At 41.0% G+C, this 18,888-nt stretch overlaps 1 protein-coding gene across 2 annotated transcripts in view; it reads right to left on the reverse strand.

Annotated features, from left to right (window-relative positions):
* acsl3a (acyl-CoA synthetase long chain family member 3a) overlaps positions 1-18,888 on the reverse strand; it is a 73,293-nt gene that overhangs the window by 11,511 nt on the left and 42,894 nt on the right. For both annotated transcript variants that reach the window (XM_038273126.1, XM_038273125.1), the window contains exon 8: positions 16,019-16,090. In XM_038273126.1, the coding sequence (XP_038129054.1) occupies positions 16,019-16,090 (72 nt within the window). The remainder of the gene's footprint in view (positions 1-16,018; positions 16,091-18,888) is intronic.

Consider the following 18,888-nt stretch of genomic DNA (forward strand, 5'->3'; position numbering starts at 1 on the left):
GTTTCCTGTTCTTAGCTGAAAGGAGTGGCACCCGGTGTGGTCTTCTGCTGCTGTAGCACATCTGCCTCAAAGTTCCACGTACTGTGCGTTCAGAGATGCTCTTCTGCCCACCTTGGTTGTAACGGGTGGTTATTTGAGTCACTGTTGCCCTTCTATCAGCTCCAACCAGTCTGGCCATTCTCCTCTGACCTCTGGCATCAACAAGGCATTTCCGCCCACAGAACTGCCGCTCACTGGATGTTTTTTCTTTTTTGGACCATTCTCTGTAAACCCTAGAGATGGTTGTGCGTGAAAATCCCAGTAGATCAGCAGTTTCTGAAATACTCAGACCAGCCCTTCTGGCACCAACAATCATGCCACGTTCAAAGTCACTCAAATCCCCTTTCTTCCCCATACTGATGCTCGCTTTGAACTGCAGGAGATTGTCTTGACCATGTCTACATGCCTAAATGCACTGAGTTGCCGCCATGTGATTGGCTGCTTAGAAATTAAGTGTTAATGAGCAGTTGTACCTAATAAAGTGGCCGGTGAGTGTATACTACCGTTCAATAGTTTGGGGTCACCCAAACTATTTTGTGTTTTCCTGAAAAGTCCCACTTATTCACCACCATATGTTGTGAAATGAATAGAAAACAGAGTCAAGACATTGACAAGGTTAGAAATAATGATTTGTATTTGAAAATGTTTTTTTTTTTTTTTACATCAAACTTTGCTTTGGTCAAAGAATCCTCCATTTGCAGCAATTCCAGCATTGCAGACCTTTGGCATTCTAGCTGTTAATCTGTTGAGGTAATCTGTAGAAATTGCCCCCCACGCTTCCAGAAGCAGCTCCCACCAGTTGGATTGGTTGGATGGGCACTTCCTGCGTCCCATACAGTAACGCTGCTCCCACAGCAGCTCAATGGGGTTCAGATCTGGTGACTGCGCTGGCCACTCCATTACCCATAGAATACCAGCTGCCTGCTTCTGCTCTAAATAGTTCTGCACAATTTGGAGGTGTGTTTAGGGTCATTGTCCTGTTGTAGGATGAAATTGGCTCCAATCAAGCGCTGTCCACTGGGTATGGCATGGCGTTGCAAAATGGAGTGATAGCCTTCCTAATTCAGACAAATCTCCCACCTTACCGGCACCAAAGCAACCCCAGACCATCACATTACCTCCACCGTGCTTAACAGATGGCGTCAGGCATTCTGACAGCATCTTTTCATTTGTTCTGCGTCTCACAAACATTCTTCTTTGTGATCCAAACACCTCAAACTTGGATTCATCCGTCCACAACACTTTTTTTCCAGTTTTCTTCTGTCCAATGTCTGTGTTCTTTTGCCCATCTTAATCTTTTTCTTTTATTGGCCAGTCTCAGATATGGAAATTGGCCTCTATACACCTATGTAGATATTGCAAAAAAACCCCCAGACATTTGCAGCTAGAATAGTCATTTACCACATTAGCAATGTATAGAGTGTATTTCTTTAAAGTTAAGACTAGTTTAAAGTTATCTTCATTGAAAAGTACAGAGCTTTTCCTTCAAAAATAAGGACATTTCAATGTGACCCCAAACCTTTGAACGGTAGTGTGTATTTGTGTGGGTGTAAAGTGGCCGAAGTTTCTTATCTAACAGGATTATTAAACAGGGCTATTGCACAGGGTATTAAATGGGTATTTATATATAAAGTTATTGCACAGGGTATTAAATGGGTATTTATATATGAAGTTATTGCACAGGGTATTAAATGGGTATTTATATATAAAGTTATTGCACTGGGTATTAAATGGGTATTTATATATAAAGTTATTGCACTGGGTATTAAATGGGTATTTATATATAAAGTTATTGCACTGGGTATTAAATGGGTATTTATATATAAAGTTATTGCACTGGGTATTAAATGGGTATTTATATATGAAGTTATTGCACTGGGTATTAAATTGGTATTTATATATAAAGTTATTGCACTGGGTATTAAATGGGTATTTATATATAAAGTTATTGCACTGGGTATTAAATGGGTATTTATATATAAAGTTATTGCACAGGGTATTAAATGGGTATTTATATATAAAGTTATTGCACAGGGTATTAAATGGGTATTTATATATGAAGTTATTGCACTGGGTATTAAATGGGTATTTATATATAAAGTTATTGCACTGGGTATTAAATGGGTATTTATATATAAAGTTATTGCACTGGGTATTAAATGGGTATTTATATATAAAGTTATTGCACAGGGTATTAAATGGGTATTTATATATAAAGTTATTGCACTGGGTACTAAATGGGTATTTATATATAAAGTTATTGCACTGGGTATTAAATGGGTATTTATATATAAAGTTATTGCACTGGGTATTAAATGGGTATTTATATATAAAGTTATTGCACTGGGTATTAAATGGGTATTTATATATAAAGTTATTGCACTGGGTATTAAATGGGTATTTATATATAAAGTTATTGCACTGGGTATTAAATGGGTATTTATATATAAAGTTATTGCACTGGGTATTAAATGGGTATTTATATATAAAGTTATTGCACTGGGTATTAAATGGGTATTTATATATAAAGTTATTGCACTGGGTATTAAATGGGTATTTATATATAAAGTTATTGCACTGGGTATTAAATGGGTATTTATATATAAAGTTATTGCACTGGGTATTGAATAGTAGAACACTCTCCATTGCAGCAGTTATTGCTGTTGTAATGCTGCATTGTAGAGTCTGGGTGCAGCAGGAATGAATGACCTGCAGTAGCGCTCCTTTTTCCAGACGGGCTGTAAAAGTCTTTGACTAAAGGAGCTGCTCAGCTCCTCTCCAGTCTGGTGCAGAGGGTGGAAAGTGGCGTCCATGATGGATGGAAGCCTGGACAGCACCGTCCTCTCAGCCACTTCCTCTGCGCTGCCAGGGGCCCAGCAGACAACTGCTTAGAGGAGGGCTGATGCCACCACAGAGTCAGAGAAGGTTTGAAGCAGGGGCCCGCAGTGAGGGGCCCGCTCACTGCAAAGGACCTCAGCCTCAGGAGGTGAAGGGAGGGAGGCGGCTCTGGCCCTTCTTATACAGGGCGTCGCTGTTAGGAGTCCAGTCCTGTTTATTATTGACGTGAACACCCAGGGATTTGAAACTCCACAGCTTCTATGTCCTCCCCTGGATGTTCATGGGGGAGTGAGGTGGGGGTCTTCTTCTGAAGTCCATCACCATCTCCTTGGTCTTACTGGTGTTCAGACAAAGGTGGTTTTTCTCCCAACAGTCCACAAAGTTCATGATGACCGATGGATCCTCCAGCTCCGTCCCCTCAGAATCACAGCCTACGATGGCCGAGTCATCAGAGAACTTCTGGAGATGGCAGCTGTCCGTGTTGGAGGTTAAGTCTGAAGTGTAAAGGGTGAAGAGCAACAGAGACAGAACGGTGCCCTGGGGGGCCCCGGTACTGCAGACCTCTGACTGACAGCAGTGCAGCAGCACGTACTGAGGGCGGTCGGTGAGGTAGTTGATTGTCTGATGTCCAGATGTTTGTCCACTCCAGCGTCCACCAGCTTCCCACTCAGCAGCTCTGCTCTGATGGTGTTTAAAGCTGGAAGTTGGAAAAGTCAAAGAACATGGCTCTCACTGCGCTCCTGGTGGTCTCCGGGTGGGTGAGCGCCCACTGCAGCAGGTAGATGATGACATCCTCCACTCCCATGTCAGATCGGTAAGCAAACTCCAGCGGGTCCAGGATGGGGTGCACCACAGTGGGCTAGGGTTAAGGTCTCCATGGTCTTCATCAGGTAGGAGGTCAGGGGGACTGGTCTAAAGTGGACTGACTGGTTGGTTGCACAAATTCAAAAGATTTTACTTACTACGACTTAAGTTTTTAGTTTCATTAATTTGAACATTTTAATTTTCAGTTGTTTCCATATTCTTAACGGTTCACACAGAGTCAATAAGGATCCATGTAATAAAGTCAGATTTTCCATTTAAAAGCTGAGGATATGATGATAGCACCAAGCAGCTGTTAGCATGTCCCTTTCATCACACAGTAGCACAACATCATCAGATTCTGCTGGACTTAGATCACCTCGGAAAAAAAATAATGTTTCTAAAAAAGGAAATAAAAGGAAAAAAAACAAAGAAATCTTCTGGAGATTCTTGACCACATTATATCAGAAGTTCTCTAGCTGCAATAAGCTGAGATTATACTCTCTAAGGAAACGGTTCTGATTTGGCAGCATTTTGGTCCCTAACTGTGGGAATATGTCTGTCAGCAGCAGAATCCATCCTATAAGGCTGCTAGTGCTGAACAACCAGGTATCATTAGCAGTACTTGATGGTGCCGCATATGGAGCTCATTTTGGATGGCAGATGCATCCTGGCATGCAAGGCTGGCTAGCGGTACGTCACCTCTCCTGCAAATGGTAAATGGCCTGTACTTATATAGCATCAGCTAACTTGACCAAAGTGCTTTACACTACATTCATTCAGCCATTCACACACACACTGATGGTGGCAAGCTACATTGTGCCCTGGGGCTCACTGACAGAAGCCGGGCTGCCGTACACTGGCGCCACCGGGCCCTCTGACCACCATCAGTAGACAATGCAGGTGAAGTGCCTTGCCTCACAACGACACTGAAAGTTGGAGCCAGGGCTTGAACCGTGAACCCTTCGATTTCAGGGCAAACTCACACATCCGACGCCACTGTCGCTCTGCAAACAGGAAGTCTGTTCGTATCCCAGCTGGGGGAAGGAGCTGCCACTGTGGCAGCCCTTCAGGGGGTCCTTAGGCAAGACCCTTCACGCTAATGGCTGCTTTGAGCCTAGTGGCGGCCTAGTGGTTAGGGAACTCAGGTTCTGAGTTCAAGGCCCACTCCTGAGGAAGACCCTTACTCCCCACACTGCTCCCTGGGCGTTGGGGAACAGTATGGGGGCAGCCTACCACTCCCCAAGGGGATGCATAAATGCAGAGAGTTAATTACGTTGCTCTGATGACAATAAAACGCTGGGAAAAAATGCTGTGAGTGGACATCCCACTGGACTGATTGTGAAAACCATTCTGGTCCATGTGTAAACCAGGAAGGAGAGGGTTGATGGTCTTACAGGACTCAGATGGTGAATTTGGCGCTATATAAATAAACTGAATTGAAATAGATGGTTTGTACTCTTTACACCCAATCTGGCATTTCAAGACTAATGAAGAAGCTAATGTTTACTCATTCATTCTTCATCTGTCAGGGACCATCCGGCCACCGCTACATATGTTTGGAAATGAGTAGCTTCTCAGTATGATTCCTTGATAGTGACATTATCCTGTGTGACCCCCCCAGCCCGTCCCTGCGCGCTCATTGAGGACTCAATTAGACAAAAGCTTCTCTAGGCATAATGCTTACATCCTTCCATGGCCAAGAAGGTCTTCCCAATTCTCCCTGTTCCAGCTTTGCATTTTCAGCTCAGAGAACGAGCTGGGCCATATGGACCTGATGCAATATGTGCTTCTGCACTGATCCATTTCAATCATCAGGGATTCATTTGAAGAACTGTGATTCCTTTTCTAGACAATTCTATACTTAAGGAGGCATTTCTTTTAGTTTTTAATGAAAAACATCTTTGAAATAACCTTTTTGTTTGACCCTTTACGACTAAAACACCATTTGATGAGCAGACTGACACCTCAGTAGTTCAGTACTGATGCCTCTATCAGCCTGTAGCCTATTTTCCTAAATCTACTTCGGGTCCGTAGTTCCTGTGTTGTTTCAGCGGATATGATGTCAGGTACATTCACGTTAGATGGATCCAATATAGCCAAACATAGGATTCATTATCGAGACAGATTTTGTGGAAACACAGATGCGACCGGCATCCAGTTCAACTCTGACACCAATAGCAACTCGACATAAGGTGCAAAGAGAGAGAGAGAAAAACCTTATTAAGTGCCATTAAAAGATTCAAGGTGGAGGATGACCGTTTCCGGGGGCAAGAGCTATGGTCGACACCGGCTATGCATTTGAGACTTGGAAGGAACTAAGACCCGTTTTGGGGATAAAAAGGAACCTTCAAATTTTTCTTCTTAAAGGTAAGCCACTGTAACACTGGATATTACATCTGCCCTGTGTTGTTTTAAATTCACAATTAGCAGTGGTATGTATTAGCTATAGCATGCTATCAAGCAAAAATGCCAGAACATTTCAGTTATGAAGTGATCATGGGCTATGGTGACCAAACGGCCCCGATTTCTGTGGGCAGTCCCTGTTTTGGACCATCTGCCCCCAGCTAAAGCTGCCCCCGGATATGTCCATGATTTTACCGTTTTATGATTTAGGCAGAAAATCAGGCATGTAGACTGTTATTATACTAGGAAGTGCATGTGAGCGTGTTGTTAGCTGGTTGATTGGCAGATGAAAATGTATAGATGAGGAGCAGAGTGCAGAGTTTCACCGCTGCCCTGTGTTATGGTTAGTGTGTTAATGGGTTCATTTGATTTGAATTGGGCTGATCATAGTGAGAAATGTTTGGTTCATGCCCAGGTTAATAAAAAAAGGGCTATGATGTGTCAAAAAACAAGGACAAAAGGACCGTGTATTCAAGGTGAGACAGACAGTGGAAAAGATCAAAACATTCATTAAACATAACGCATAACATAACAAAAGCACAAAGCTGTGGATCTGCGGACCGTAGCGGCTGCAGGGGGAGGAGTCGCACCGCCCAGTCACTGACACTCTGGAGGGAAAAACACAGGTAAGTGACCACGATCATCTAACGGGAGATGAATATCCGAGTGAGTCACTTAGGACTGCCAAACCAGCTGTGGCGCAGAGCATCCCAGAATTTCCCCGACGCAGAAACCCCAGTGACCAAAAGTCCAATCCAGGTTAGGGAAAACAGATCAGACAGAAACTGTTCTTGAATCCAGGAGTCTGCAGCCTGGTCAGGGGTTCAAGCGTCGAGCAGCAAGCTCAGACAGAAACACACAGATGACAGAGACAAGACACGGAACCGGGATTAATTGCAGAAACTCCACCAAGGAGCTAGGCTTACAGGAATTCATACTGTACTCCCACTTGCCAGCCAGGACATGATCAGGAAACAAGACAAACACTAAAAACCTCTTAACCAACTGGCCACCGGTGACGGGAACATGAACCATGAAGTAACTCAAAGTAACGAAAATAAGGAAAGAACATTAAACAATAAAAAATGATCTGGCCCCAATAGCTGGGCTGAGCCGAATATAAAGCAAAAGACACAGGTGGATAAGATGAGCAGTGATTAGGAAGCGGGCAGAGTTAGGCAGGTGAATGAAGTGAATAATTAACATCCGCTATCAAGGCAGATCATGACAGTCTTTTGTTTTACTAAAGATGAGGACCGGAAATGTAATATAAACCAAGCTAATCAAAAAAAAGTCAGACAGACCATTGGATGCAGCTGCAGGAGGAAACAGACTCAGATCAAATGAACCAGAATGATCCAAAACTCCATATGAGGAGCTAATCTGTTTCAGTGGTTGTCCAGGTATTAACAATCGTTCATCTAAAGATGTTTTTAGAACTGATTGGTGACCTTTAGTTTATATCTGCAGATAGTTAGTTATTCTAAGTAGAGTTATAGGTTGTTTTGCTGTTTTATAGTTGTGATCTATGAGCATAGACTTTCAGGCTTAGGGGCCTGTTTCAATAAGGAAGTTCAACCAACTCTGAGTTAAAACTTGAACTCTGAGTTGACTTATCCTGAGATTGGAAACTCTGAGTTTTGGGTTTTAGAACAGCTGAAATGAGTTAGTTCAATCAACTCTAAATTGACTGACTCTGAGTTAAGCGCGTGCACCACAGCTATAAAAAGCCATTATCAATATTACGAGTCACCATGGCAACAGCGTCAGACAAAAAAAGGTGTGCATATTTCTCACCAGCATAACTGGATGTGCTTATGCAAGCATATGCAGAATTTGAACATGTATTTAAAAACAAAAGCAACACGGCTGCAGCGGCAAAGGAGAGAGAGTTAGCTTGGGTGAAAATAGCTGCTCGAGTCAATGCGTAAGTTTACATTTTAATTACTTTTATACAGTGTTGGGTGTAATGAATTAAGTTACTTAAGTCATATAAATACTGTAATTAAATTAAAGACTATAAAACAATAGTGGATTTAATATCAAATTTTTAAAAGGTATATTTTGATTTGAACTTTCTCCCTCTAGTTACACACTTTGGTCAATTTAAGATTAATTCATGCAATTGAATATTGTTTATTTGAAAGCATTAGAGGTGCAGTTTCTTGTCTCTCCTTGTATTGTTCAAGTGGTTGAGGTTAATTTGGGATTTAGAAAGTAATTAATAAGTAAGTAAAACAAATTAGTAAGTAGACCAATACTTTCTAGAGACAGTAATTATTACATTAATCGAATTAGACTTGTTGAAGATAAAATTTGTAGTTAGTAATTAAGAACTATTTTAGAGTAACTTGCCCAACTGTTATAATATCAGAGGTGAAACTGGAAGAACAGTATTTTATTAAACCTAATTTAGTTTTCATGGATAGGTGCAATCCTGCAGGCATCAAAAGAACATGGCAGCAGCTGAAAATGAAATATAAAAACATACTTCAGGCAGGTAAGCCTTGAGCACATCATGGGAGTAGAGTAGCTACCTGGCTTTACAAACAGGATCATCCATAAAAGGACATGCCATTTCATTCCCTTTGATGCGCTCTACGTGACTGAAATGTGTGCAATGAATACTGTATGTCCCCAAAGAATCAATGAGGTGTTTAAACACCACTTCCTCTTTAAAAAAGGGGAGGAGACCAAAATAAACTCTGGATTTTTTGAAGAAAACCTGCTCCCGACCAGGTTAGGTTCACAGAGTAAATTCCCATGGTAACTGACTGAGTATAAGTTACCTCTCTTTCAGAAACGGGCTTGACTTACTCTGCTTTCTCAGGTTTAACTTACCTCCCTTTCTGAAACAGAAAACCCAGAGTTTCCCTCATTTCAGCGTTAACAAACTCAGAGTTTTCACTTAACCTCCTTTCTGAAACAGGCCCCAGGTCTACGTTTCTACCAATCAGTTTGAAATATGTAATATGAAATATGAAAGTTCCTCATTATTAAAAATATGAGGCAGTAAAAGGAAAACTGAATGAGACAAGATCTGCATGGTCTTAGAAAGATTGAGGAATATAGATAGCCACCTGTTCAATGTGCATTTATTGGTTTGTTTTTACTTGTAGCTCCAAATATTGTGGTGATTTCCGTATTTAAGCAGTGGAGATAACAGTAAAACAGATGATAATAGTAATAATCATCACCTGGAGGAAGAATAGAAGACTGATAGAAAGCAGAGTGAATGAGAGTGAAGGAAAATAGAAACACTGATGGAAAGATTAGTTTAAGAGAAGGAAGAAAAATATACTTAGAAGAGTAAAACAGACCAGCTACGGCACAGAGCCGTCCAAAGTGTCCCCAATGCAGCCACCCCAGGTCCAGTTCAGAACCGGACGGTTCAGAGATCCAGGAGTCCGAAACCCGACCAGGTGTTTCAATCCAAACAGGAATCCTCAGAGTGTGAAGGCAGGTTCAGAGTTCTATGAGTCCAGCAGTGAGCTCAGATAGACACGCTCAGATGCAGACAGGCAGGCTCAGTGGTAGAGAAGAACAAAGGCAAGACGTGGTACAAGGATAAATGCTGAACTTTAAACTGGTCTCCACCTTGGAGCCAGGCTTACAGGAATTAAAACTGACCTCCCCCGCATTCCGAGCCAAAACCTGAGGCCTCTGCAGTGAAGGACCAGAACCTGCACTCCCCACGCAAACCAAGCTAAAACGCTGAGTAGATCCGGGAAATGATCAGGAGACAAATACCAAACCCTCTCAATCCACTGGCCTCCAAGACTCAGGACATGAACCAGGAACATCACTAAAACTCAAAACATAAATAACAGACACAAAAACATAACACAAATAGACTAAGAAAACAGAAATAAATTAAGAATACAAGAATAAGTAAGATAAATACAAACGGATTATGATCTGGCCCTGATAGCTGGGCTGAACCGTAAATATAGCAGATGAAAAATAGAGATAATTAGATAGCTACTGTGGCTGTGATTATGACATATTATGCTCTTGATGACTGGATTTAAAAAGTCTGTCTGTGTATTCAGTTAAATATTTTACACAGACATTTCCGTAAATGATTATTATTAATCATAATCTATTATATGTCTTTAATGTATGTATATTGACTCCAACATGTTATGCCAATAGGGACGACTTTGAAATAGCTAGAGTTCATCCACTGGAAGAGGAAGTGAACCATTGGAAGAAATATAAATCTGTACCCAAATGTGTCTTTATGAGAGGTTGGTTTGCTGCTTGTTTGTTTTTTCCTTAAGACCATCTGATGCGGTCTGCTGCACCATGTCTGTGGAGAACTTGATCTTGATCAGGATTCTTTGTGTAGAGAGGTTATTCAACCAGGTTCTCCAGCACATGAAGCTCTGTCTGGCACGCTGAAGGATTTGGATTTTTTTTAACCTTTCTGTAACAGAAAGAAACAATCCCAAAGTTTTCCTGCATCGGGTTCATTTTGTAGTTTTTTTACCCAAGGTATTCTTGGACCCTCATTTTATTTATAGCTGTGACAAAATGTCAGAAGACATATATATATAATTTCAAAATGTTACATTTTATTCATCAAGAAAAATTCTTAGCTGAAATCATTCCAGCTTAAAACCACTCCCACCAGCCTGTGTATTTATCCGTTAAAGGCCAAGTTTCAAAATCACCATTTTTAAATGAATCCTCTTTTTCTTTTTTAAATGGGGGGATGAGTCTATTATGGCGACCTATTTTGAATTTGTGTTTTTAAGCCAAAAAGGGTTTAGAGCAGGGGTGTCAAACTCATTTTCAATGAGGGCCGCATCAGCGTAATTGCTGTTCTTAAAGGGCCAGATGTAACTTATAAATGTAACTAAATGTAATTGAATGTAATGTAAAATAAATGTAACGACTCCTTAATGTTAAATAACTCATTATTTATTATAACTCATTCAAGTGACAATTACAGTTGCATAGAAAACAAATGCTTGCTTGTTGCTCTAACACACGTGTCACACAGCCGCTTCCTACCCAGTCCTCCTCATCGGTCTCTCCCCCTCCGCCCGAATCACTATCATCGATATTTTGAAGCGTTTCTAAAGCCTGTTTCGCTGTTAGGTTTCTTCTGAATGCCACTTTTTCCATATTAGCCAAAAAGTTCTAGGTAGAATGTTGGTTGCTAGGCAACGAAATTTACAATGCAACTAATTGAGCCGTCAAAATGGCGGTTGTGGGGGATCGAGGTAGAATTAACCATATTTATTTTTTACGTTTTAATTGTATTAAAAAAAAAAGTGAAAATGAAGGAAATATAGAAACTGGAAAAGTCAGTTAACATGAGCAACATAAATTTAATTTTAAATATAGTTCTTTCCCTTTAAAATCTCAGAACCATCAAAATGACGGCTGTGGGAGTTCTAGCGGGCCACATAAAAGGACATGGCGGGCCACATGTGGCCCGCGGGCCTTGAGTTTGACACATGTGGTTTAGAGCAATAACTGTGATGCAGTGTGTGGCTGTTACGTTATTAACCATTAAGTTACTGTTATTAGACATTAGTTGAATGTATAAAGCCCCGCCCCCAAAAACAGACGGTGCTGGACCAACTTAGAGAAAGGGTAACAGCAGGTGGGCTGTAACTCATATGAATCTGTGATATTAAATAGTTTGACAGCTAGTTGATGTTCACTATTAGCTATCCTGGTAATTACACCAACATGGGCTCAATGAGCTACAATCGCCTAATTCTTCATGTTGCTGGTTAACTAAGGATCAATGTTTTTGATTAAGACACTTAACCTTTTCTGACACGGTTGAACTTATTTACATTAAATATAAAAGAAAGTAAAACAGATAATCTGTATCGGAGAACGTTTATTGCATTTTGAGTGTCAAATATAGAATTGAGAACCTAGTTTCTCAAACAATAAATTTAAGAAAATTACTTATCTCTGAAAACATCTCGTGATTCATAGTGACCTTTGCATGAGTTTGTGCTACAAGACTTAACACAAGAATGGTGCAGTTCTTTCTTTGACCACAGGTGGTAGTATTGTTCTGTACACTTACATAATACCCTTTTAGCAGGTCTTTTTCTGCTTACTATAACATGGTGCATTTTGAAAGGCTATAACTCTCAAAGATATTGAATCCAAAATATATCTCATTATTTATTTTTGCTGCAGTTTTCTTTTTTTACTTAAATATAAAAACACCAGTCCCAATGAAACAGTTACTCCTTGTTACTTTGAATTGAAAATCCTATTTTAGTGTTAAGTTAAACAGTGTCGCTGAGTCCAAAGTTTAATTAATAAACAGCAGCTGTGGTCCTGCTCTGAGGGAGGAAGCAGCAAACTGACTGAGGCTGCAGCTCCTTGTTGCAGGCAAACAGCCTGGATGTGTGTGCGTGCCTTTGGGAACACCACATGGGGCTTTCTCACGTTCTGTTTACATGTGTGAACCCTTCCAGATACTGGGACACTGCGGCCTTTACACCCCTTCCACTGGGATATGTGGGGTGGTGGGAGGTGAGGACTGTCCTGCTTACATGAGAGCCAGAGAGCAGCATAACTGAAGGAACATGGATTGTTCAGTAAGGCCTGTTATAATGAGCCCAGAATAAGATCAAATGATCCATCATAGTCAGAAAAAAAGCAGCTCCAATCTTGTCCTATGGCCTTTTAATACATGAGAAGACACTGAGTGCCAACCTTTGCTTTTCCTACTCATTGTTATCATAACCCTTTCTAGTGGAGGAATACTGAACAGTGAGTTACATCAGGGAGTAATTAAACGACTAGTTTCTCAGCATCACCCCTGGACAGGAGATTTCTCATTTTTGCAATGTTCCTCAGATGAAAGAAGGAAATTCTAGAAACCTCTTTGATCTGGGATTTAAATGACAGGTCCTGATCAAAAACAACACCAAGATTTTTTACTTTATTATCTGAAATCAGTTTAATCCCATCCAAATGAAGTGACTGACTAATCAGCTTCTTTTTCAGAGACTCTGGTCCAAAGACTATAACTTCTGTTTTGTCTGCATTCAGAAGCAGAAAGTTAAGAGTCATCCAGGTTTTTATGTCTTCAGACATGCCTGTAATCTATGTAATGGGTTAGCTTCATCTGGATTATAGACAGATATAGCTGGGTATCATCAGCATAACAGTGGAAATTAATCCCATGCTGTCTAATAATTCTACCGATTGGGAGCATGTATAAAGTAAAGAGAATTGGTCCTAGCACTGATCCCTGTGGTACTCCACAGGTAACCTTTGAGCATGAGGAAGATCTATCATTAACATGAACAAACTGAATTTGATCAGATAGATCAGATTTAAACCAGTCTAGAGCTGTTCCTTTAATTCCAACAAAATATTCAAGTCTTTCTAAAAGAATATTATGATCAACTGGATCAAATGCAGCACTGAGATCCAACAGGACGAGCACAGATACAAGTCCATTATCTGAGGCCATGAGAATATCATTAGTGACTTTCACCAGAGCTGTTTCAGTGCTATGATGAGCTCTAAAGCCAGACTGAAACTCTTCAAAAAGTTCATTATGGTGTAAGTGATCGCACACTTGTTTGGCAACTACTTTCTCAAGAACTTTGGATAAGAAAGGAAGATTGGATATAGGTCTATAATTGACCAAGTCATCTGGGTCAAGAGACGGTTTCTTAAAGGTTTAATTCCAGCAACCTTAAAAGCCTTTGGTACATATCCCTGTAACAGAGATAGATTAATCACATCTAAAATGGAGGAGGAGATCAAAGGGAATACCTCCTTAAATAACCTGGTTGGAACTGGATCTAACATACAAGCTGAAGGCTTAGATGAAGACAATAATTTTGCTAATTCAGAGAGTTCAACTGGATCAAAGCAGTCTAAACCCGGTTCAGATTCCATGACTACCTCAGATGCTGCCCCCCCTCCAGAGACAAACCAATCACAGATAGAGGAGTGTTAATGATCTGATTTCTAATAAGATCAAACTTATTTATAAAGAATCCCATAAAATCATTGCTGCTAAGAGCAGGTGGAATGGACGGTTCAACAGAGCTATGGCTCGAGGTGAGTTTGGCAACTGGATTAAAAAGAAATCTAGGATTATTCTTATTCTCCTCTATTGATGAGGAGAGTATGCTGCTCTTGCTTTACAAAGGGTCCTCTTATACAGCAGTAAACTATTTTTCCAGACTAGGAGGGACTCCCACAGGCCTGTGGAGCGATTATTTTCTCTCCAGTTTTCTAGCATTTTGCTTATAAGTGTGCAGCTCTGTATTAAACCAAGGAGCAAGTTTTCTATTTTTAACATTTTCAAAGGAGCTGCGTTGTCTAAGGCAGTACGCAGAGAACTAGTAACTCCATCAACAAAATCATCAACCTGTGAAGAGGAATAAACTAAGCTTTTGCACTCTGCAGAAGGTTTTCGTTTGTCCGCCGTCTCTTGATGATTGACCACAAGTTTTCAATGGGATTAAGATCAGGGGAGTTTCCAGGCCATGGACCCAACATCTGTCTGTTTTGTTCCCTGAGCCAGTTAGATATCAGCTTTGCTTTATGGCGAGGTGCTCCATCATGCTGGAAAAGGCATCGTTCATCACCAAACTGCTCTGGGACGGTTGGGAGAAGTTGCTCTGGGAGGACATTCTGGTTCCATTCTTTATTCATGGCTGTTTTTAGGTCAGACTGGGAGAGAGCCGACTCCCTTGGCTGAGAAGCAACTCCACACATGAATGGTTTCAGGATGCTTTACAGTCGGCATGAGACCAGACTGGTGGTAGCACTCACCTGGTCTTCTCCCAACCAGCTGTTTTCCAGATGTCCCAAACAATGGGAAAGGGGATTGCTGAGAGGAAATGACTTTCCCCCAGTCCTCAGCAGTCCCCTCCCTGGACCTTTAGCAGAATATCAGTCTGTCCCTGATGGTTTTCCTGGAGAGAAGTGGCTTCTTTGCTGCCCTCCTTCAGACCAGGCCTTGCTCCAAGAGTCTCCGCCTCACAGTGCGTGCAGATGCACTCACACCTGCCTGCTGCCATTCCTGAGCAAGCTCTGCACCGCTGGCAGCCCGATCCCACAGCTGGAACACTTCAGAGACGATCCTGGCGCTCGCTGGTCTTTCTTGGCACCCTGGAGCCTTTTTGACAGCAATGGAACCTCTCTGCTTGAAGTTCTTGATGATGCCATAGATTGCTGACTGAGGTGCAATCTTTCTAGCTGCCATTCTCTTTCCTGTCGGCCATTTTTGTGCAGTGCAATGATGACTGCAGGTGTTTCTTTAGAGATAACCATGGTTCACAGCAGAGAACCAATGATGCCAAGCAGCAGCCTCTTTTTAAAGTGTCCAGTGGCGTCATTCTGACTGAATCCTGACAGATTGATCTCCAGCCCTGTCCTCATCACCACCCACACCTGCGCTAATGGAGCAATCACTTAAACCATGTTAGCTGCTCCTTTAAGGCAGCGCTGCAATGAGCTGAAATGTGTTTTGGGGATAAAGTTCATTTTCTAGGCAAATATTGACTTTGCAATTAATTGCTGTTAGGCTGATCACTCTTTAGAACATTCTGGAGTAAATGCAGATTACCGTTATAAAAACTGAAGCAGCAGACTTTGTGAATATTAACTTTGATCCATTCTCAAAACTTTTGGCCATGACTGTAGTCTTAATGACGACTGCTGGTGTCTCACCGATAGCTTCTCATCTACTTGCACGCTAAGCGAAACACAAGCAGATTCTCATTGATTAAGTTCATCCAAGTCTTCCAATAGGGGGGTTCAGTCATTATTATTTCTCAGTGGACGGATGATCAACGCCAGATGAAGTCTGGTCCTGTTGCCCATGAGGCCAAAGTCAATCCTGAAAATCTTCAGGGAGAGTCAATAAATGGTCGACAGAGTAAAGCTTAAAGAGGGCTATGAGCATTTTCTCAGGACATACCGGGACGGCTGCCATCAGAGTGGGCTGCAGGACACTGGTGTCTCCTCTGCTTCCTTTCTTGATCTTCGTCGACTGTGAGAGAAAAAAAAATCCGCAAAAATAACAAGAATGGATCTGATCAGAGACTCTGTCTCAGCCAATTAAAGTAATGGTGAGTATCTATGAAATTATTAATGTACATGAAGCAAGGGCGTAGGTTTGATTTGAACTTTGGTAGGGACACTATTGGTTGGGTGTCATTGGTGCTATGCAATATGCATGTCCTTTTTTATGCTCAATGTGAGCATCCGTACTGATAAGAGGAATTCATTGTTAAAAGAGAAAAACATTTTGCTCCATTCATAAAAATGTTATAAGCTCTACACTCATTAGATGCTGTTTATCAATGTTTGAAGTATCACCGGCTCTGATGAATGTGGAATTAGGACTGTTTTCCACTTTGAAAACGGTTTCATTTGAACGACTAAGAGAGAAGATAAATACAGTATTTTCTTTTGAAGATATAGAATAGTGCAGAGTTAAACCCCACTCTAATATTTGTACCTACTATTCTCTCTCTGTATCAAGCAAAATAATACATTCATTAAAATATTAACTTCACTATAAAAGTTGAACATCTGGGTTGTAGTTACTCTGTGTAGCCAATTTCATGTATTTCATCTGGGGCTGAAAAAAATGAATCATATTAATTGATTATTTCAATAATCATCAACTAATTTAGTGATTCATCATTAACTGGAGAATAGAGACTCTAAAACATACAGTAATATAAATGCAAAATGTGCCTTTCCCCACAGAGCAACCCACTTAGATCAGTTATTATATCAAAATTGTAAAAATAAAAACAGAAAAAATGAAAACAGTAATATCAACTAAATATCGGTAAAAAGGAAACCCTCACATTTTCTTTTTTAGTTGGCTGTGGCTAAGAATCAGAAATGTTGATGGCTTACAGCCTTTATTTGCCCATTTTTCCAGCAGTCTTCAGAACTCCTGGCTGACTCAGAATATTTCGTTTTAGAAAAGAAAAAAAAAGGTTTTTGTTTTTTAGTGTACATGATATTCATTTTTATTTTATTTTATTGGGACTAGTTTTGTAGCCTAATATTAATTGTAGTAACCGCTGCATTCTAGTGTGAATAAATTTTCAATGTTGTGCTCCAAGCACACGCGGACTAGAAAACAGCCAATCAGAAAGAGAGAAGGCGGAACTTAAGGCAGAACAACCAATGAGAGTTGAGTTAAACAGCGCAGCACAGTTCCATGCGCTGCTACATGAAAGGGACAGGAGAGAGCAGGCAGAGGAGCTGCGAGAGGAAAAGAAGCCACTGCTGCAACAACTACTGCTGTAAATTATAAACATGTTGCTCACATCCAATTATTGGTAGGGACAATTAGGTCGGTTCAGAATTTTGGTAGGGACATGTCCCTATGGTCCCTATGCAAACCTACGCCCATCACATGAAGTACTTTCTCCCAGGGAGATTACTTTTTGAGCTATTATGATAAATAAATTTATCTACCTGACTGTTAACAAAGATATGAGTAAATAGAAAACAAACGAAATGCTTGGAGATGTGGAGCATTGAATTATTTCTGGATGTTTATCAATACTTGTTATAGACCAGGACTTATTCCTTCATCACTTCGTTCTTCTTCCTCAGCATGTTTTTTTGTGTGCAGGATGTGATTATTGCTTATTAGAAAATGCATAAAAATGCTCCATAAGTTTCCCTTTCCTGGAGGAATAAACTACAAAAAAAATGTTTGTATATGGAAAAATGTTAAATATTAAAATGACCAAAGTTCATATCAATCAAAAACTAAAATTGTACAATTAAACAATGATGAACAGAGCACTTCGCTCTCAATCTGCAGGTTTACTAGTGGTTCCTAGAACTTCTAAAAGTAGAATGGGAGGCAGATCTTTTAGTTATCAGGCTCCTCTCCTGTGGAACCAACTACCAGTTTTAGTCCGTGAGGCAGACACCCTGTCTACTTTTAAGGCTAGGCTTAAAACGTTCCTTTTTGATAAAGCTTCTAGTTAGAGTGGCTCAGGTTATCCTGAGCTATCTCTATAGTTCTGCTGCTATAGGCTTAGACTGCTGGAGGACATAGGGACCCCTTTTTCATCATTCTGCTTCATTCTATCTCTATTCTCCCACTCTGCAGAATCTGTTAGTTCAATCTCTAACGTTCTGCTCTCTCTGCTTTTTCTCATAGTAGCTTCATCTGGTCTGTTCCTGTTTGGCTGTGACTCCATCCTGGAGAGAAATATCAGCTGTGCTGCTGCCATCAACACCTTTGTTTCTAGATGTTGGAGCTTGGCCTGTTTTCCCGTGTAATCCTGTTTCTCTGACCGTGACTAACTGGATGTGCCTCAGCAGATGGCCGCTCACACTGAGCCTGGTTCTGCTGGAGCTTTCTTCCTGTTCAAAGGGAGTTTTTCCTCTCCACTGTCGCTACAAGCATGCTCAGTGTGAGGGATTGCTGAAGAGTCAATGAGTCGATGCAATCAGCTGGTTTTCCTTAGATAGAAAACTTTGAATCAATCTGACTGGATGATGTGGTGAACTGGAAAGTGACCTGAGATGACATGATGTGAATTGGAGCTATAGAAATAAACTGAAAACTAAAACAGAAAAAAAAACTAAAATAACTCATAGCTGCAGCCCAAGTGTTTGTAAAATGGGATCTTTCTATAACTCCGTCCATCCATGTTCTTCCACTTATCTGAGGCTGGATTGAGGAGCCAGCAGTCTAAGCAGAGATGCCCAGACTTCCCGATCAACACACACCTCCTCCAGCTGCCCTGGGGGGACCCCGAGGCGACACCAGGCCAGCTCAGAGACATAGTCCCTCCAGCGTGT

The sequence above is a fragment of the Cyprinodon tularosa genome, unplaced genomic scaffold (assembly GCF_016077235.1).
Source record: "Cyprinodon tularosa strain WSP-4 unplaced genomic scaffold, ASM1607723v1 ctg859, whole genome shotgun sequence".
Classification (NCBI taxonomy): Eukaryota; Metazoa; Chordata; class Actinopteri; order Cyprinodontiformes; family Cyprinodontidae; genus Cyprinodon; species Cyprinodon tularosa.